Below are 17539 nucleotides of genomic sequence, written 5' to 3' on the forward strand. Positions count from 1 at the left end.
TGTCCCTCCCACAAGCATCGCTTCCTTTCGTCCGAGCACCCGAGAGGAGCTGTTTTGAGGTATCCTGGACCATTGCAGACAGCACCGCAAATTGGTAGAGGGATACCGGTGGTGAGGGTGCTGTACCGGTTATGGTGGAGGCCAGTGTGTGGGGGAGCCAGCTCCCCCACAACTCGCCCACTATTCACCACATACCCCCACAACGCGAACAGAAACAGCGCTGGTACGCGAAACCTTACCTGCCTTTTGCACACCACGGTCCTGGAATTTTTTTGTATTGAAGGAGGTGAAAACGAAAGATGATTATTCCTGTTCGCTGTTTTTCGTGTGGAAAGGTAAGTATAGTTGCAGGAATCGATGGAAGACGGTTTTAAAGTGATTTGCGCGATTCTTTGCGAAATAAAGCGCGTTCGCTTATGAGTCGGATTATTTGATGTCGAAGGTATCACAGATGCGTGTGTGATGTTTCTCGTACCCTTTATCTATTTTGTCTTCCTTCGTACTCTTCAGCAATTGCACTTATGTGTGATTTTGTTCACTTTTAACGCGTTTCGGTAGGTCATTGGTGACAAGTGGGACACATATTTGACACTCCTGCAAGAAGACAACACTGAGGGTGAAGCTCTTGACAAGTTGGGTCTGCAGCGCTACTGCTGCCGCCGTATGATTCTTACCCATGTTGATTTGATTGAGAAGTTGCTCTGCTACAACCGTAAGTCATTACACAAAGTTAAATTATTCGTGGATCATTTACTAACAACGTTTCAGCCCTCTCTAAGCAAAGAAACTTTTAAGTCGCCCAGCTAGCATCTTCTGGGAATGAACCGGTTCGGAGGTAGGGATGGCGGGTACGGTGGCGATGGAGTGGGTGGATGCTGGTGTAGTAATAACATGGGGCAGAGGGGCTGCAGTGGTGGGCGTCTTCTTACGGTGAGGAGCACCCGGTAGTAGGTAGTGACCCACGGAGCGTACTATACCCAACCTGTCAAGACCACTCGGAACCACAGGAAGAACCCAGGGTCACTAGAGTCCCGCACACCATTATCTCATCCAAAAACCCGCTACTACGACAACAGTTATACAGCGTAAATAGATTATCGTTACTATATATAAAACGGATAGGATGTGAGAGACGAGGCAGTTGAGATACCAACGCCTATTTTTTTGGTGTCTGTTGAAGAGTACAGTGGCGCCCACGCTCACTACATTTAAGCAGCAAGAGGAAGAGCAGAAGTCCACTCGATAACCTCCTTCTTCAAGGCGGCAAGCTCGGGGATGTTCTCACCCTCACCAAGAGCGGCCTTGAAGTCCTTCAACTTGTTGGCCTCCTTGGGAAGGCTCTTTTGGAGGTCGGCGGCAATGGTGAGAGCACGGTCGATGAAGTCAACAACACGGAGGAAGTCTTGCTCCTTGAAGCCACGAGTAGTCATGGCAGGGGTACCGACACGGATACCAGAGGGAGACAAAGCAGACTTGTCGGAGGGGAGAGTGTTCTTGTTGGTGACAACGTTGATGAGCTCAAGAACACGCTCAGCACGAGCACCATCAATACCGTGCTTGCTCTTGACGTTGACAAGAACCATGTGGCTGTCGGTACCGTCAGCGGCCAACTTGTAGCCGAGCTTCTTGAACTCGTTCTCGCAGGCCTTGGCGTTCTTCACGACTTGAGCTTGGTATGCCTTGTAGGCAGGAGTGTCGCATTGCTTCAAGGCAACAGCGAGAGCAGTGATGGTGTGGTTGTGGGGACCACCTTGGTGACCAGGGAAGACAGAGAAGTTAATCTTGTCCTCCAAGTCGTAGTAGACGGGGTTACCCTTCTTGTCATGCTTGCGGAGACCGCGGCGGAAGAAGATCATAGCACCACGGGGACCACGAAGAGACTTGTGAGTGGTGGTGGTGACAATGTCAGCGTACTCGAAGGGAGAGGGAATAACACCAGCGGAGACGAGACCGGAAATGTGAGCCATGTCAACCATGAGGTAGGCGTTGACACTGTCGGCGATCTCGCGCATGCGCTTGTAGTCGATCAAACGGCAGTAAGCAGAGGTACCAGCAACGAGAACCTTAGGGCGGAAGAGCTGAGCGTTCTTGGCCAAGGTGTCGTAGTCAATGATACCGGTCTCGGGGTCGACACGGTAGGGCATGGACTCGAAATAGGTAGAGACGGCACTGATCTTACGGGCATCGGTTTGGTAACCGTGGGACAAGTGACCACCCGAAGGAAGGTCAAGACCCATAAGACGGCTGTGAGGAGGCATGATAGCCTGGTAAACCTCCAAGTTGGCGGGGGAACCGGACAAGCACTGAACGTTAACGCCCCACTTGTCAGCAGTAACGTTGAAAGCCTTGAGGGCACGCTCTTGACACAAGGTCTCGATTTGATCGATGAATTGGTTACCACCGTAGTAACGGGCACCGGGGTAACCCTCAGAGTACTTGTTGCTCATGACACTTCCAAGAGCATCCATGACAGCACGAGAGGTAAAGTTCTCAGAAGCAATGAGGTTGATGGAGCTACGTTGACGTTGCTCCTCATTCTTCATGATCTCGGCGACCTTAGGGTCTTGCTCGGCCAAGGGAGTCAAAAAGAGTTGTTCGTTGGTAACAGACATTTTCCAAAAAAAAAGATAATTGAATGACCTGGTTTAGTCCTGTGATGCTGCTCGCTAAATAAAGGCTGCTATTTGGCCTAAAGAGGAGATGGGGGATGAAAAGGGGGTTATAATTTGTCGCAGAAGGCGGCGACGCTTCTGTCTTTTATAGTGATTTCTCAATAAACTGTGACTGTCAATTATGCGGTGTTCCGTTCGTGACTTGAGATACGCGAACGTTTATGACCAATCAGTATCGTTTTTCGTTGTTGCTGCAGTGATAGCCGAAACAGTCGCTTATGTATCCAATAAGTTAAGAGCAGATAAGCAGTGGTCGATAAGCCAGCAGAAGTTGCGGGTATTATGCAGCGTGCCAATTTTCCAGAAGCGATGGGATTGTTATTTCGTTTAGATTAGATAAAGCGCATGTTGGCGCATCACGGTGTACTTTATTTTATTAATAAAGTTATGGAAACGCGAAACTCGCGATTTGCAAACAAACGCGTTCAGTGGCATTTAAAACGGCATTTTATTTTGAACGAGAGAAGAAAGAAACGGACATGAGTATATCATAAACTTTTTTGCAAAATTGAGAAGGCTACAGCAGTTTACCAAGCCGCGCGAGGTGGTAATTGATGGTGTCCTTAGGAGGTCGTTGTTTAGCGGACTACGAAGATGGGTTAGTGATGGAAGAAGAGAGTAGTGTGTCTCCAATTAAGTTGTATCGCGTAGAAGACACTTCACCAAATACAATTACTAGACATACCTGTTTCTGCATGCACGCTTGCAAATTTATGGCCAATTGAGCACATTGTGGAGCGTCCGGCACTCCACCGTTGGTTTGCCAGCAACCCAACATCGCTGCCATTTGTTCAGCACATGGAATAGAGCTTTTCGTCTTCTTTGGACGAACTCTCAAACGCGAAAGGTTCTGTAACCGTGGAACGTGAACGACTTTACCAGACATGCTAAGGACAACGTTGCCTTTTCGTTAAGGGAAACACTTCCACCAGTGGTGGTGAGGATCGACACCACTGGTCATTGATCGCTTGAGGATCCGATGCAGATCATCGGTCAAGACGACCTCGTAAACACCGTAGAAGCTGACTAAACGAATCATAATACACGGTACATTAAAACGCTCGAAACTTCTATCTTCGTCTACACTTTTCTACGTTCTTTTCTCCTAATTATCCAATTTCCCCTTCACACTTTCCCTTCCTAATTTATCCAGCTCTGTCATGACTAGCATTAGAATTCGTTTAAAATGTGGACCTAAATCCGAAATTCTAAGTCTTCCGGCTGATTCAACAGCTGCAGCATTGTTTCATGAAATTAATCAACGGTTTTCCATACCAAGTGAGTGTGTTTCATTGAAAATTGGGTTTCCCCCGAAAGAAGTATCATTCACGAGCAATTCTGCCCTCATATCTTCACTTATATCGTCCGGCCAACAAGTGCTTGTTGAGGAGAAGTCAAAACCCAAAACAACCGAGTTTTCCGGTTTCCAGACGGCAGCTGCTTTGGAAAACCAGAGTAAACTTGGCACTCTTACGACACCGGCAACGAACGAGTACTCGCAATCGAGTACATCACCAGCACCAAATGCTAGTGACTCACTTTACCAAGCTCCTGCCCCTAACCCTAATGACCCTCCTTATGTGCAAACGCCTGAAGGCGACCTCGTCCTCCGTATTATGCCTGATGATAATTCGTGCCTGTTCCGTGCCTTGGCTACGCCCCTGGGCGTTCAGCCTTTCGATTTACGCAAAATTGTTGCAGAGACAATTCTTAGCGATCCCTTCACTTATTCGGAAGCTGTACTTGGAAAAGCTCCACAGAACTACGCAGCATGGATTCAAAAAGAATCCAGTTGGGGGGGATACATCGAGCTCTCAATCCTTTCTAAACACTTTGACGTCGAATTTTGTTCCGCAGATGTTCAAACAGGGCGTATCGACTCATACAATTCCAACCCGCTAACAGGTCAGCGTATTTGGATCATGTATTCGGGTATCCATTATGACTTGGCTGCTATCGCACCCATTCTTTGGGATACTTCGGCAGACATTATGTTCTTTGATTGTAAGAACACGGAAATGGAATCGTTTGTCAAGCAGCTGGCTGCTTTATTGCGCCAAAAGCATTACTACACAGACACTGGTTCCTTTTCTATCCGATGCAATACTTGCGGTACAGGCTTAAAGGGCGAGAAAGAAGCTTCTGCCCATGCTATGCAGACGGGTCATACACAATTTGGCGAGTTCTAAAGCCCATTAACTAATTAAAATAAAGCAGAACTAGACCCCTGGGCACCGCATACCTAATCAGCTTCTTTTCCATGCAAATATGGTATCTTTGTATTAATTACATACTCGACTTCATTGCTCTCTCTCCCAGCAGTGTGTGCTTCTTTGTAACCATCTATCGCGTTAAACACATCCAGTCTCATTTAAAAAAGATGGAGTGTTTCTTCGTTTTGTCGCTGCGGACTAAGTTTTCCAAACTTTGCTTCTGAGATTTCAGTTCGTTGCAACGATTAATCAGTGACTCCTCATATTCCTTATGTTTGGCTTCCAACTGTTTTTCTGTGTATGCCAACAAGTTCTCCTTTTCCTGTAGCTTATCTTGCACCGTTTGGCGCAGACTTCTTTCGACTCGTCCAAGTTCTGCTTTCATGTACTCTTCAACGAGCTTCTTTGAACTAAAGTAAAAGTTAGCATCATTGACCAAAATGAATAAATCGGCCATGTTCTTCGAACAACAAGCAGACTTTCCGCACCTGGTGTAAAAGCCGTTTGGTTGGCTTTTCAGCTTGTTGAGACGTTCTGTTCGAAGCGCATCATAAATGACTTTGTGCGTCTTCTCGATTAGCGCCTCTGCGTGTGTGTACAGCAAAAAGTTACGGAACGCACAGAAGTCGCTGTGTTGGGGATCATCAATGTTGATGACTCCCCATGGATACTCTCTTCCACGGATTGCGTTTTTACTGTCTGATTGCATTCCCTTGGTTGCACCTATGAGGGCAAAGGGCTCTGGCATGCCGTAATTAATACCTTCAATGCTCTTTCCTGGTTCATGGAAGAATTGGATGTGTTCGTGCTGCAGGTCTTTAATGATGTTACGTTTAAATCTGGCACACTCTTCTGGTGTGAGCATGTCTGCCTTTGCAATGACTGGAATAATGTTAACGAAGCGATCAATTCTTTTCATAACATAGAGCTCTAAAGGATCCAGCATGTGACCTGTAGGATTAATAAAGAATAAGCATCCGTGGATTCGAGTATCGACGATAGGCAATTGACGGCATGCCTTTATCTCATTCTCGAAATATGCATTCAAACGTTGGACGAGGATATTTGCGAGAGGTTTCCAGCTATTTAATATTGTTATCCGGCTTATCCTTTTGTGTTATGATTAACTTACCAATTACTATTATCGCACTTCTCACCAAATCCAGGAGTGTCCAGAATTGTTAAGTTAAAGTTAATGTCGCCATCCGTCATACGCAATCTATGTTGCATAAAATCACTTGTTTTAGCGGTTTTCTTTCCGGTTAAGCTTCCCTGAATAAGGGAATTCACGAAGGTTGTTTTACCCAAACTAGAACCGCCAACAACCAGTAAGTTCAAGGTTGTACCAAATTTAGAAGCGTATCGATAATATTGTTTTTTAAAACCATCAAAGCCCAATGGTTGTTCTGGTTTGCTGTGTTTCACGATCTTAGTGAGCTTCGACAGTTCAGTTGGAGAATTGGCATTGGATTCCTCGGGTTTCATCTCCTTTTCTTGTTTCACGGAATCTTTCGACTCTCCTTCAGTGTTACCGGTCTCCTGTTCAATCTGGGTTTGATCATTTACGCTCGTCATCGTTATGATGTTTGAACCTCGTGTTCAAAATGTCAATTCTTTCTTAAATGAGGGGCCTTACAAAGGATAAGAGAAGGCAATTTTCTCTTTTCAATAAAACGTCAGGGAGGTGCGTAATGGTTCTGGTCAAGTCTGTTGTATTTAGCAACTGGCATTTATTAAAACGTGTATTTTAATCGCTAAGGCTTTTCGCTTCTAATAATTGGAGATCTAGTCACATTAGTTCTTTGACGTTTATTCTATGAGCTATATGCTATAAAAATATGCATTTTTTTTGCGTACATTATCTGACAATGGTGATTTCACGGAAAGAGATTGAACATGTTATAGAAGGGATGCCTTAATTTCTTCCATTGCACTGTTCAATGTATCTTTTCCAAGTCTTTGTTTCATATGCAATTTAGTATTGCATTATTGTTGCGTTTTTTTTTTCCTTCTTTCAATTCGGTTATAAGTCAATTTGTAATTATTAAAATACCAAGTCTTATTCAAAAAAGCTGAAGGAGAAGCTCGCCATCCCAGGTATACAAACTGAGCATAAGTGGATTTACTGTCCTACCTTCATAACACAAAAATGAGTTGCAAAATTCCTGACTCATCATGAGGACATGACCACGCAACAAGAGAAATGGATTGGGAACGGTGAAACATTTAGTGGCTATTTTAGTTGTGTGTACCAAGCACAGATTTATTCTAACAGTGTACTATTATCGCCAGAGATAAAAACTCGAATGCGCCAGGAGACGCTTTCTTGAGCGATGCAACTACGGCTTGATCCGCGTCGTCCTAACTGGCTAACATCTGCAAGTCAAGACAGTGAAGAGGATGTCACATCAAATGATGGCAGCACAAAGCATTATGCATCTCTTTTACAACGACCGGCAATAGAACTCAATCCCCAGTTTTTCTTTCCGTCAAGAAATAAACCAAGGACAATAGGTAGAGCAAACTGTGTGATTCCAAGTATTAAAATTGAAGAAAATTCGGAACAACAAGAACAAGACGAAGATGAAAATTCATTCGTTAAAAGCATTCAGAGGAACCCATTTACAAAACACACTAATCCATTTAGGGATGATAATTCTGATAGTGCCGTTCAAAATGGGTTGCGACCGGGAATTCCTACACGCTCCGTTTCCTTCAATAATAAATTAGCATCCCAGCTTGAAGAAGAAGCTACTCGGAGACAACACTCAAGTAACAGCGAGGATGGAACATCATCACCAAGTTTTTTCAGACATAAACGTTTTCCTCTTAATCAGTCAGCCTTGAGTTTGGATTTGTCTTCGCGCAGACGCGATTCTGTAAAGGGGATTCTCAATCGCAAGCTTATATATCTCACCCATATCCAACGGAAGCATCGAAACGCCTAGTTAATTTGCGAGAACGGGCGCAGCAAAATTCTAAAGACTGGTCGTCCGAACAGCCGCATCAGGATAATGAAGCAGGTCTTGAAGAATCTAGTAGGAAAGGCTTTTTAGCTTGGATACTTAAATTGTTCGTGAGTCGTGACGCAAATGCATACATTGGACCCTTGGACGTGAGTATTAGCGGCCATCTGAAATTGCTTCCGAAAATTGTGAACAGTGTCCAGAAGGAAAAACAAAGTTTGGAGAAGGAACAGCCCCAACCGGAAAACGGAACTTATCGTGAACGTTTAAGTTATGCTTTCCATAAGTATGCACGTTCTGACCTTCATCGAAGTCGTTCTAAACTACGAATTACTGTTCATCCAGATCCTTATGAAAAGAGGCAGCTGTTTATAATTAAACTGTGCGAATCACTTATGCGATTTGGTACACCAAGTCACCGTATTGAAAAAAGTTTAAATACCGCTGCCAAAGTCTTAGATGTTGGTTGTAAATTTCTTTATTTTCCGGATTGTATGGTACTGTCGTTTACTAAACAGGAAACACATTCAGCAGATATAAACATCGTTCACGCTTCTACCATAACAGACTTAAACCGGATGGCTTTAGTTAATGAAGTGTACCGACGTGTGATATTTGATGAGCTGGGTGCAACAGAAGGTGCCGAGACTCTACAAAAAATCATATCCTTTCTTCCTCTCTACCGGTCTTGGCTGGTTGTGTTTATGCATGGACTTGCGAGTGCTTCTATTCTACCAGTCGCTTTCGGAGGAGGATGGATCGACACACCGGTTGGATTCTTTCTTGGTCTTATCTTGGGCTTCTTACGTGTTTATGTCGCTCCACGCTCATATATATTCAACAACCTTTTTGAAATTATTGTATCTATATTGACTACTTTTCTCGGTCGAGCGTTTGGTAGCATATATCGAGGAAGTACAGAGGTTTTCTGTTTTGCAGCTCTTACGGAGGGCGCTATTGTGCTCATCCTTCCTGGATATATTGTTTTCTGTGCAGTGCTGGAACTTCAATCAAAAAGCATTGTTGCTGGAGGGGTCCGATTGTTGTATGCTATTATATTTTCCTTGTTTCTAAGCTTTGGTATTACCATTGGTGCTGCTCTCTATGGTTGGATGGACAAAAAAGCAACTAATCAAAGTACATGTCCTTCTACGAGGGCTGTAAATCCCTTATATTACATTCTTTTGATTCCTATCTTCACAATGTGCTTGCTGATTGTTAATCAAGCACATCCCAGGCAATGGCCAATCCAAATGATAATTTCTTGTGTGGGATATCTCGTTAATTATTTCTCCTCTTTGCACTTTGGCACTAGTCAAATTTCAAATGCTATTGGTGCTTTTGCAATTGGATGTTTTGGGAATGTCTACTCACACTTTGGTAAAACAATGTCTTTTGCAGCTGTGCTTCCTGCAATATTTGTGCAAGTTCCTTCGGGTTTTGCTGCCCAGGGAGGCGTCAGTGCTGGATTGCAGACGGCAACGAACATTGTTAACCATAATACTACGACTAATACCACAGTTGTCACTGTTCAAGACAATCAAAACAGTTCACTTCAATTTGGTTTTACGATGGTTCAGATTGCAATAGGGATTGCCGTTGGTTTCTTTGCCAGTTCCATAACTATTTATCCATTTTTTGGTATAAATCAAAGCAAAGACGAAGAAGATTAAATTTGATATGCCCGCAACTGCTGTATTTTTATGATCTAGTCGTTGTTATCTAGTTAACCTGAAAAAGTGATGTATATTAATGAGTATCTAACGAAATGTGTATTAGGAAAAATGTTTCTGTTAATTGTTGAGTAGATAATTTTCAAGTATCACGGAGAAATATTTCTCAAATAACTATTTTAAAATAACAGTCTAGCTTGCTAAAGCACATACGTACGTTAACATAGAAAAAATGAAGGCTGACTCATGAAGAACTCGTGTTTTGTACTTAGAATCCAAATTTTTTTTTATACCAACTGCAGCGTCTGCAACTGGACACGACTATAGCATTGATCACTCCAAAAGTAAACCTTTAAAAATGCCTCCCAAACGCTCAAGAACAACTAAATCGACATCCGACCTCTCAAAAAAGCAGAAAAAAGATGAGCATGAATGGATGGTAGGTAAACGGATCGCAAATAGTCGTGAAGCAACAAGACTAATTACATTAATAGATAAATGATTCTACGAAAAAACGTGTTACTATTTCCCAATTTAAAGGAAAAGATTATGTTCACATAAGAGAATATTACGAAAAAGATGGAGAGTTTCGTCCAGGCGCTAAAGGAATCGCCCTCAACATTGACGAATGGAAACAATTTACGACATACGTAAACGAAGTGAATAAGGCTCTAGGTATTGAAGATTCAACAAGCACTGAAGATAACAAATCCGACACTTCAAAACAATCTGATCAGCCATCCGACTCTAAAATAAAAAGTGAGGAAAGAGTAGTTGAGTCTGAAGAAGAGAACGAAAATGGTAAGGATGATACACCAGAGGAATGAAGGCATTTGTTTGCTAGATATTGAACATCAAGAAACCAACTCTTAAAGTCGAGAGAGAATCGTTTGTTAAATTAGGCAATTTCTTGACAAAGATTGCGCTAAAAATGAATCTTTCTGCTTTGTCGTTTCTAATAGTTCATAAAACATATCCGGATCAGTACTGAAATCGTTCTCGTTTTCAAGCATCCCATGCCCACAAGTTGGACACTGCTCTGCCTGACCACAGAAAGCGTGGACAATGTGTTTGCAGGAGTAAGCAGAAAAGGAGTACTTCAACGGCGTTCCACAAATGTCGCAAAGTTTGTCTGCTTCTGTCATGTGCTCAATCTCTTCTTGGAGATGTTCGGTTTCCGCTTGTAATTTTTTAGTCGCAACTTCATTCTTAAGAATTGGTTAGTATTTCTTAATAAAAGATATGATTGATTGTCGTACTTCGTTAATAACTTCATTAAAATGTGAGATCCACTTTGTACAGAGAGACGTGACGTCGCACAATGAGAGAAAACTACATTTTTCGAGTACATGTATCACTTTGTCCAGTGATATTCTATACTCTGATAGACATCTCTCAGCCAAAGTAAGTATGACAGGTTTAGTTTCCTCGGTGATGACTGAAACAAGTTGCTCTAGTGTTGAAAGACTATCATCCGCTGATTGAATATCGTCCAATTTCAGGGTGCCGTAGTTTTCAAAATATTCAACAATAGTGTTTGGACTAGGAAGAGCATAATCAGTTTTTAAAGAAAGTGCTCGCATCGCTTTTGTCCATCCAATGCCTCGCATCAACAAACCAAAAGATGTGACATCTAGGGTTGAATTGTGATTTCGAATAACAGATACTGCTTGTTCTTCCAAACTTCTGTCCGGACTTTTGCAATACTGGATGATAAATGATTCTAGTAGTACATGATTGTAAAGACCTTCATAATCTTCTGTCATACTTTCGGAGCTCTTCAGTTTACGCAGAAGATCTAACAGATTATGTTTACGAAAGCAAAAGATTCGCTGTAAATCAACGAATGAAATGCTATCATCGGAGCAGTTGTGGGACTGAATAAATAACTGGCGGTTTGTAAGGAGTTTAAACAAGAAGTCGGAAAACGCATCTTCGGTGAGCTGAAGCAACGAGTAACCGTATTTCTTTATAATTTGAGCAATTACCAGGGGAGAGCAATGAACAAGATAATCAAAAAGTTGAGTGTACGATTCTTTTAACATTAATGTTTCAGCCATTAGCTTTGATAGATTATATGTAATGGCAAGAAGTTCCAGCTCCTGGTAAAGCTGAAACTCAAAGAGAATTGGGATCACGACGGCAGTAGAAGGAAACATTTTGTTGCTGATGTACTTTCTTAGCAAGTCCAACTCGTTCAGCTCAATTACTAAGTAGAGTAGCATTTTTATATCATCCTCTGTAGCACAATTCTTGCATAAAAGCTGTTCAAGATACCGAACTAATTCTGCTGATTGATTTTCGTGTAATAATGCATCGGCAATGTCAACAGAATTCGCCCTGGGTATGGCACAAATAAAATAATCAACCGCTTCAACAAACTTTTTCTCTTTTAGCTTTACTTGTCCGCATCTCAACGCAAAAGTTTGTAAGAGTCTTTTATCTTCCCGCAGGTAGTGCGCCAAAAAATATGCCAAATCCACTTGGTTATTGTCCGCCAGAGAATCATACACATCTTTGTGATTGCGTTTAATTGTTATTCTCAGTGTTTTTTGCTGGTCAACGGCAACAAAGGTACCTTTTCTTTGGGAAAGGAAACATGAAATAGTAGGCAAATGAGAGTCAAGCTTGATAAGCTTGTTTTCTATATCAAGTAGGAGTACTGACATTTCGTTGTTCGCTCCTTCTGTATCTGATTTTGAAGTTCCTAAAATATACACGTCTCCAAAACAAGTCCCGAGTTGTGTAATTGATACTGGAGTTTTGATACGGCCAGAAACCCTTCCAAAACAGTCTATAACGTAAAGAGACTCCTTATAACTCAGAATAAACTTATCTTTAGAAAATCGCGAGCAACAATTTAAACCGACCCCTTTGAATTCCAATGGTGAGAGTTTCAACGATGGGAGATGGAGAGAGTACGAGCTTGAAAAGGTAGTTACAATAGCTGTGATGTCTGTTGTAAGGAGAAAATTGGTTATTGGCTCGGTGATTTTTAAGAGAACTCTTTGCTGAGAACCTAAATCTTTCAAAAAATTTCCATATATTGCAATAAGTAATCCGTTAGAGAACCCACAAAATACAGTTCTGAGGTCATTTGAAACACACAAGACTGTTGCCGGGTGCGGCGGTTTAGATATATTGTGTATGGAATGTTCGTAAACGCATTTATAAGGGCGTGACTTTTTTCGATGCTCCAAGACAATCCGCCAGAACTGAAGAAGAACACGGCCATTATGATCGTTCTATAACAACAGTCAGTAACTGCAGTACAATGGAGAGCTTATAATTAACAGTACCCCGACGATAACAAGAATTCCCCCACTTTCAACAAACTTTAGTAACTGTATATCTCCATTTTCAATTGCAGTAAAAGAATACACAGCGTTCCACTCCTTATTGAATACAAATACTCTTCCCGACGAAGTTCCTAAGACGCTATAACAAGATCCATTTGCAGAAGTTGAGACACGACAATTCTAAGTGTGCCATTTAGTTAATATTCAAGAGCTTCCGTTTATTCTTCTTACTGTCAGTAATGTCGCTAGGTCTTGACTCTCAAATGGACGCCATTCATACAGAGATGCATTCTTCCACTATATAATATTAATACAATTGTGACGACGGAACTCCTGTACCTGTTTTAAATTTGTCAATTTGCTCTCCATACCAGGAGAACACGGTGTAAATGGAGACGGCTGTTAAGCAATTGCAAAGTACGTTGTGTAGGGCAGGCTTAATATGATGCGGTCCTCGCTGAACTAGCCTGACTTAATATACAGTGAAAAGGTAAAATTGGATGAATACAACAAAGCTCTCGATATTAACAATCTTAAAAAAAATTCTAACTATGCTTGCTATTATTATTTGTTATAGTTTATAAAGCTCTTTTCTACGAGTAATAAATGGCTACCTTTTGTAATTATTAAAACGAAGAGCATGACTTGTGAGGGAATAACACTCGAGAGCAGAATTGACGTTTGCTTATAAAGATGAACGAGCACGACTCTATTGTAATGTTAGTAATTGTTTAGACAGTTTATGAGAAATAAACTTATCTTTATGCAAAAAAAGAGAAAAAAAAAAAGAAAAAAAACTCTCATAAACTCATGCCCTGCTGCCGCACAAAAAGAGGATGCACGCTTAGTTGTGCAACGTGTAAATGCTTTCAAGCACCCAGTTAAGCGCGACAACACAGGTGTGCGAAAAGACAAGTAAACATACTTTGATCCGCAGATCCCCTTCACAAACACTCGTTCATCGGCACTCACTGAAATTGCTAACATCGTTCTTACACAATGATGAAAGCATCTAGTCGTGCGATGTTTAAAACACCGCATTTGATGAACGCCGGTTCAATCTTGAGCGGTTGGATCTATACATAGCATAAACCATACTGCCTTTGTTGGAGGGCTCCTTGGGTCAACATACCGGTTTTTGATTCAATCCCGTGTTTACCGTTGCAAGCAACGGACAAACAAAACAGGCACGGTCAAAGTACCGGCCAAAAAACCGATGCCTCGAGTAAAAAACTTGAGGGATGATTCAACTCCCAACGCGTAACCAACGAAAAGCTGGCACACTAAGGATACTCGGCCATTTAAGGAAGATGCCAACGGGCAAGTTGCACTCGAAAACACAAACAGCTCAACCGTAAGTTCAGTGCTTAGTCTTGAAACGCAAGAAGGCGCCGGCGACCTCCCTTAAACGCAAGGCACAAAAGAGAAACATTTCTGGACAATTCCCTGCATGGCGCAGATGCAGTCAAGGGCACACTGACCTGCCAAGAACACATTGCGATCTGTAGAGAACAAGGTACGCGAGCGTATTCTCCAGGTGCTTAAACGCCCCAGTTTTTCACACAGCTTGCTCGTCTACTTGGGCAAGCAATACTATGATGCAGCACAAAAGGAGAACGTCCTGCATCCGTTCATGCCATGAACGGTACAATCAGGATCGCAGCTTTTCGCTGCCCTGACTCGTTCTTACACAAGGAAAGCTACACTCGCGAGTACTTGGTGTGAACGATCTAACGAAACCGAGCAACTATACAGTCAATTGCCATTTTTCTGCTAAAAAAAGCAATGGACAAAATAAGTAAAGCTGCTCTAACCAGTACAGTCTCACGAACACGCTTAGAGAAAGTAGACTAACTCAAACGTGCACGCGATCCCATAAACGGGACAACAGTTCCATGGAAAGTGATGTAACAAGACACGACAAAATGCTCCATACAGAGAATAGTACCATTGTATTTCCTGTGCACCGATGAGATAGTCTAGGGTTAACGAAGAGAAAAAACTGAGGCACATTACAGAAACACAAAAAAAATTGTGCTCAGTAAAGAGAAAACGACGCGTCCAAAAGGTGCTCCGTCTTCCTCTGAACGCAATTCCATACAGAATACGCGTCCAGATGCACAGATCTCAAGTCAATTCCTCCGATTAAAGAAAGACCGTGAACTGCAAAAGAAAAGACAATAAAAGTAAACGTATTTATAGACCAAATCCATCTTAGATATCCACGACCTTTCGCAATCAAATTGCACAACCAAACTGCTCGTTTTTGTACCTCAGAACATGTTGGCACTGGTCAAGTTGTTCGCTGCAGTACCAGCGTGTATAACCCAGTTTAAGGCTTCGCTTAGATTGAAATTGTCGACTAAAACACTCGCTGGCGTTTAATCTCCCCCGAGGGTTAATGCTTAGTATAGTCGTTAAGATACTGGCTTTATTGTTATTAAGCTTATCGCTATCATTTATCAATGAGTGAACGGATTCTGTCAACAAGGCTGGGAGAAATAATCGCTATGAATTTCCAGCCTTAAACTTGTGCTTTATCCCTTCGTCGATATCCATTTCAGTGTCCAATCTTTTTTTAAGAAGTCAATTTAGCATCTTTAGTTCAGTTTTGGTAGCGATTCCCTTTTCTCCGCTACTCCTACCGTCAACAGGAATTTGAATCCTTCTGGATTGTTTTTTGGACCAAGTTTTGTTATTTTGTTTAAAGTCGCTACAATGAGGGGAAAATCGAAAACGAGTAAGTACGGTACGTAGATCTTGAACTGGGTTTCTTGATAGACTTTTGTACTGCTGTGGATTTTGAGGCTAATTCAGATGTCAATTTAGACTACTCTAAGAAACTGGTCGTCGTTGGAGACGGTGGTTGTGGTATGCACGTTCTCTCAGCATTCTTAAGCTTATACAATAGGAAAAACATGTCTCTTGACAGTCTTTTCTACCGGTGTCTTTCCAGAGGTAAATATTGGATGATTGGTGCTCAGTACTTCCATACAGGAGTATTATGCACATCTAAATGATTTAATTCGCAGGGTATCGCTAACTGTTACTGATTACAGCGTTACGTACCAACGGTTTTTGAGAATTACTTGACTACTATTCATTATGGGCCATACAATAAGGAAATTGAATTAGCTTTATGGGATACGGCTGGACAGGAAGAATACGACAGACTGCGGCCTCTTAGTTATCCTAACAGCAACATTATTCTTCTGTGTTTTGCCATTGACTGTCCTGCCAGTTTGAACAATATTACTGAGAAGGTTCGAGTTGCTTAAAGAGCATGATAATGTCTACTTTGCCATACACGAATACTAACATTTTTCAGTGGTACCCAGAGGTGCAGCATTTTTGTCCTAGGACCCCTTTACTTTTGGTTGGTCTCAAGTCGGATCTGAGGAAAAATCGAAATGCAACAGAGGTCTTGCGTACACAGGGGTTGACACCTGTCACATTCCAGCAGGTACGTGTTTTTGTGTGAATTTGTTTCTGTCGCCACGTCGCTAACTCTGTTACAGGCATCTGCTGTCGCAGCGTCGATCAGTGCTCCGTACATTGAATGTTCATCCAGAGAAAACATCGGAGTTCATGAAGTTTTTCAGCTTGCTGTCTCCTTGGCTATGAAAAAGACATTCTCTTTCTCAAAGAAAGGCTGTGTTCTCTTATAGACGAAGTAAGAAGACGAAAAAGAATGTGTGAAAGTTTCCTTCTGCAAACTGACCTCGCCATCGTTCCCTTCTTTTTCTTCCTTGTCCCATCGGGCATATTTTTTATTGTCTTAGGATGGCAGTACCCACATTGTGTTCACGAACTGCTTCTCTGTTTTTATTGTGAGCCCGCAAACTTCTATGTTTCCAATGGCTCTAATTCCTCCCTTTGAGCAGGTCTCAAATTCCACTCAGTTAAGGATGCACAGTTCACTGATACCCTACATCTTCATTTGTTTTCTACATACATCTTCATCATTTAACGTCGCTGTGTCAATCCTAGAAACTATTTTCCACTTTCATTCAACATATATGCACAATATCGTATAAAACTACATGCACGAGGCAAGCCATTGGACCGCAGGAAAATTCCGTCAGACTTTAAACGCGTTTCCATTATCATTCTCAACAGGAGGGTTCGTTACAGATTCGTGAAATGACATCCATAAGGATGCAACTTTGTCGAACTCTTTGCCAACCTGTTGTTCAAGGTTAGCCAACAAAAGCTTCTTAAACATCGTAATGCAATATCATACCCCATTTACACTTTCCAAATTTTTATTTAATACATCGAGAAGATTGACGATTTCATGCATATTCTTTATTTTAGTATTGTTAGCATCTGATTACTATGAATACCGTTATTTGTTGTATGTTGACATTCTAACTTACATTTGAAATTTGAAGTATAAGCTGCCTTCTTTTTCGTTCAAAAGTGCTTGATTCGTTGGTTAAATCGACTTCTGGTTCATCAATATTCATATTTGTGTCCATTTTTCAGTAATATTGGAAGCTAAAGATGTGTATTTAAGTATGTTGAAGATGAGGTCCAAATGTGAGCGAGTGCAAAAAATGGACTTGCCTCTAAGTGATGAGTTACAGAAAGAAAACCTTAAGGAATTGGTTATTTTAATGTGATGTTAACAAGCTATATAGTTGCTCATCAGTTTACTGGCAGAGAATGCGACTCTAAGATTTTTGGTTTTTATTTTAAAATACATGTTACGTT

General features: G+C 41.7%; 11 protein-coding genes across 11 annotated transcripts; 5 read left to right on the forward strand and 6 right to left on the reverse strand.

The window, feature by feature from the left end:
* The first annotated feature begins 171 nt into the window (after positions 1 to 171).
* Positions 172 to 923, forward strand: SJAG_01765 (DNA-directed RNA polymerase I). Its single transcript, XM_002172970.2, has 3 exons — positions 172 to 335; positions 559 to 712; positions 769 to 923. The coding sequence occupies exons 1-3, from the start codon at positions 300 to 302 to the stop codon at positions 792 to 794; spliced, it is 216 nt and encodes a 71-aa protein (XP_002173006.1). The 5' UTR covers positions 172 to 299; the 3' UTR covers positions 795 to 923.
* Positions 924 to 1076: 153 nt separating this feature from the next.
* SJAG_01766 (glycine hydroxymethyltransferase) lies at positions 1077 to 2733 on the reverse strand. The gene has a single exon (XM_002172971.2). It carries the CDS (start codon positions 2610 to 2612, stop codon positions 1209 to 1211), a length of 1404 nt encoding a protein of 467 aa, XP_002173007.1. The 5' UTR covers positions 2613 to 2733; the 3' UTR covers positions 1077 to 1208.
* A 256-nt stretch (positions 2734 to 2989) lies between these two features.
* Positions 2990 to 3675, reverse strand: SJAG_01767 (ribosomal protein subunit Mrp10). Its single transcript, XM_002172972.2, has 2 exons — positions 3358 to 3675; positions 2990 to 3258 (listed from the first exon to the last, which is right to left on the reverse strand). Exons 1-2 carry the CDS (start codon positions 3556 to 3558, stop codon positions 3190 to 3192), a joined length of 270 nt encoding a protein of 89 aa, XP_002173008.1. The 5' UTR covers positions 3559 to 3675; the 3' UTR covers positions 2990 to 3189.
* A 157-nt stretch (positions 3676 to 3832) lies between these two features.
* Positions 3833 to 4861, forward strand: SJAG_01768 (ubiquitin-specific protease; the record flags this gene model as incomplete). Its single annotated transcript, XM_002172973.1, has 1 exon — positions 3833 to 4861. The coding sequence occupies one exon, from the start codon at positions 3833 to 3835 to the stop codon at positions 4859 to 4861; it is 1029 nt and encodes a 342-aa protein (XP_002173009.1).
* A 62-nt stretch (positions 4862 to 4923) lies between these two features.
* Positions 4924 to 6580, reverse strand: SJAG_01769 (septin Spn5). The gene is made up of 3 exons (XM_002172974.2): positions 6018 to 6580; positions 5374 to 5967; positions 4924 to 5295 (listed from the first exon to the last, which is right to left on the reverse strand). Exons 1-3 carry the CDS (start codon positions 6458 to 6460, stop codon positions 5040 to 5042), a joined length of 1293 nt encoding a protein of 430 aa, XP_002173010.2. The 5' UTR covers positions 6461 to 6580; the 3' UTR covers positions 4924 to 5039.
* Positions 6581 to 7218: 638 nt separating this feature from the next.
* SJAG_01770 (DUF1212 family protein) lies at positions 7219 to 9524 on the forward strand (the record flags this gene model as incomplete). Its single annotated transcript, XM_002172975.2, has 2 exons — positions 7219 to 7764; positions 7857 to 9524. The coding sequence occupies 2 exons, from the start codon at positions 7219 to 7221 to the stop codon at positions 9522 to 9524; spliced, it is 2214 nt and encodes a 737-aa protein (XP_002173011.2).
* A 161-nt stretch (positions 9525 to 9685) lies between these two features.
* Positions 9686 to 10824, forward strand: SJAG_01771 (transcription coactivator PC4). The gene is made up of 3 exons (XM_002172976.2): positions 9686 to 9737; positions 9777 to 9963; positions 10019 to 10824. The coding sequence occupies exons 2-3, from the start codon at positions 9883 to 9885 to the stop codon at positions 10349 to 10351; spliced, it is 414 nt and encodes a 137-aa protein (XP_002173012.1). The 5' UTR covers positions 9686 to 9737; positions 9777 to 9882; the 3' UTR covers positions 10352 to 10824.
* On the reverse strand, positions 9995 to 13311 carry SJAG_01772 (zinc finger protein Pep5/Vps11-like protein). Its single transcript, XM_002172977.2, has 5 exons — positions 13163 to 13311; positions 13055 to 13120; positions 12824 to 13003; positions 10784 to 12769; positions 9995 to 10732 (listed from the first exon to the last, which is right to left on the reverse strand). The coding sequence occupies exons 1-5, from the start codon at positions 13190 to 13192 to the stop codon at positions 10418 to 10420; spliced, it is 2577 nt and encodes an 858-aa protein (XP_002173013.2). The 5' UTR covers positions 13193 to 13311; the 3' UTR covers positions 9995 to 10417.
* Positions 13312 to 13319: 8 nt separating this feature from the next.
* Positions 13320 to 15132, reverse strand: SJAG_05750 (hypothetical protein). Its single transcript, XM_011050754.1, has one exon. The coding sequence runs from the start codon at positions 13862 to 13864 to the stop codon at positions 13544 to 13546; it is 321 nt and encodes a 106-aa protein (XP_011049056.1). The 5' UTR covers positions 13865 to 15132; the 3' UTR covers positions 13320 to 13543.
* Positions 15133 to 15319: 187 nt separating this feature from the next.
* On the forward strand, positions 15320 to 17172 carry SJAG_01774 (rho family GTPase Rho4). Its single transcript, XM_002172978.2, has 6 exons — positions 15320 to 15572; positions 15653 to 15694; positions 15735 to 15781; positions 15883 to 16086; positions 16152 to 16286; positions 16342 to 17172. Exons 1-6 carry the CDS (start codon positions 15542 to 15544, stop codon positions 16489 to 16491), a joined length of 609 nt encoding a protein of 202 aa, XP_002173014.2. The 5' UTR covers positions 15320 to 15541; the 3' UTR covers positions 16492 to 17172.
* Positions 16788 to 17529, reverse strand: SJAG_01775 (DASH complex subunit Dad1). The gene is made up of 3 exons (XM_002172979.2): positions 17203 to 17529; positions 17067 to 17129; positions 16788 to 17009 (listed from the first exon to the last, which is right to left on the reverse strand). The coding sequence occupies exons 1-3, from the start codon at positions 17302 to 17304 to the stop codon at positions 16905 to 16907; spliced, it is 270 nt and encodes an 89-aa protein (XP_002173015.1). The 5' UTR covers positions 17305 to 17529; the 3' UTR covers positions 16788 to 16904.
* Between the last annotated feature and the right edge of the window lie 10 nt (positions 17530 to 17539).

This window comes from Schizosaccharomyces japonicus (genome assembly GCF_000149845.2).
Source record: "Schizosaccharomyces japonicus yFS275 unplaced genomic scaffold supercont5.3, whole genome shotgun sequence".
Classification (NCBI taxonomy): Eukaryota; Fungi; Ascomycota; class Schizosaccharomycetes; order Schizosaccharomycetales; family Schizosaccharomycetaceae; genus Schizosaccharomyces; species Schizosaccharomyces japonicus.

What these genes read in the sequence shown, in the direction of transcription:
- SJAG_01765 (XM_002172970.2), top strand. Translation starts at nt 300, where the DNA reads ATGATTATTCCTGTTCGCTGTTTTTCGTGTGGAAAG. An exon ending in GCTGTTTTTCGTGTGGAAAG is followed by an intron (nt 336 to 558) that starts GTAAGTATAGTT and finishes GCGTTTCGGTAG; the next exon opens with GTCATTGGTGACAAGTGGGA. An exon ending in GAAGTTGCTCTGCTACAACC is followed by an intron (nt 713 to 768) that starts GTAAGTCATTAC and finishes ACAACGTTTCAG; the next exon opens with CCCTCTCTAAGCAAAGAAAC.
- SJAG_01766 (XM_002172971.2), bottom strand. Translation starts at nt 2,612, where the DNA reads ATGTCTGTTACCAACGAACAACTCTTTTTGACTCCCTTGGCCGAGCAA.
- SJAG_01767 (XM_002172972.2), bottom strand. Translation starts at nt 3,558, where the DNA reads ATGTCTGGTAAAGTCGTTCACGTTCCACGGTTACAGAACCTTTCGCGT. An exon ending in AAGCGTGCATGCAGAAACAG is followed by an intron (nt 3,259 to 3,357) that starts GTATGTCTAGTA and finishes CCATCTTCGTAG; the next exon opens with TCCGCTAAACAACGACCTCC.
- SJAG_01769 (XM_002172974.2), bottom strand. Translation starts at nt 6,460, where the DNA reads ATGACGAGCGTAAATGATCAAACCCAGATTGAACAGGAGACCGGTAAC. An exon ending in AAGTGCGATAATAGTAATTG is followed by an intron (nt 5,968 to 6,017) that starts GTAAGTTAATCA and finishes AATATTAAATAG; the next exon opens with CTGGAAACCTCTCGCAAATA. An exon ending in CCAAACGGCTTTTACACCAG is followed by an intron (nt 5,296 to 5,373) that starts GTGCGGAAAGTC and finishes CTTTTACTTTAG; the next exon opens with TTCAAAGAAGCTCGTTGAAG.
- SJAG_01771 (XM_002172976.2), top strand. Translation starts at nt 9,883, where the DNA reads ATGCCTCCCAAACGCTCAAGAACAACTAAATCGACATCCGACCTCTCA. An exon ending in AAGATGAGCATGAATGGATG is followed by an intron (nt 9,964 to 10,018) that starts GTAGGTAAACGG and finishes TTACATTAATAG; the next exon opens with ATAAATGATTCTACGAAAAA.
- SJAG_01772 (XM_002172977.2), bottom strand. Translation starts at nt 13,192, where the DNA reads ATGGAGAGCAAATTGACAAATTTAAAACAG. An exon ending in AATTGACAAATTTAAAACAG is followed by an intron (nt 13,121 to 13,162) that starts GTACAGGAGTTC and finishes AATATTATATAG; the next exon opens with TGGAAGAATGCATCTCTGTA. An exon ending in GAATTCTTGTTATCGTCGGG is followed by an intron (nt 12,770 to 12,823) that starts GTACTGTTAATT and finishes CTGTTGTTATAG; the next exon opens with AACGATCATAATGGCCGTGT.
- SJAG_05750 (XM_011050754.1), bottom strand. Translation starts at nt 13,864, where the DNA reads ATGCGGTGTTTTAAACATCGCACGACTAGATGCTTTCATCATTGTGTA.
- SJAG_01774 (XM_002172978.2), top strand. Translation starts at nt 15,542, where the DNA reads ATGAGGGGAAAATCGAAAACGAGTAAGTACG. An exon ending in CGTTGGAGACGGTGGTTGTG is followed by an intron (nt 15,695 to 15,734) that starts GTATGCACGTTC and finishes CTTATACAATAG; the next exon opens with GAAAAACATGTCTCTTGACA. An exon ending in CTACCGGTGTCTTTCCAGAG is followed by an intron (nt 15,782 to 15,882) that starts GTAAATATTGGA and finishes TACTGATTACAG; the next exon opens with CGTTACGTACCAACGGTTTT.
- SJAG_01775 (XM_002172979.2), bottom strand. Translation starts at nt 17,304, where the DNA reads ATGGACACAAATATGAATATTGATGAACCAGAAGTCGATTTAACCAAC. An exon ending in TTATACTTCAAATTTCAAAT is followed by an intron (nt 17,130 to 17,202) that starts GTAAGTTAGAAT and finishes ACTAAAATAAAG; the next exon opens with AATATGCATGAAATCGTCAA. An exon ending in ATTTGGAAAGTGTAAATGGG is followed by an intron (nt 17,010 to 17,066) that starts GTATGATATTGC and finishes CTTGAACAACAG; the next exon opens with GTTGGCAAAGAGTTCGACAA.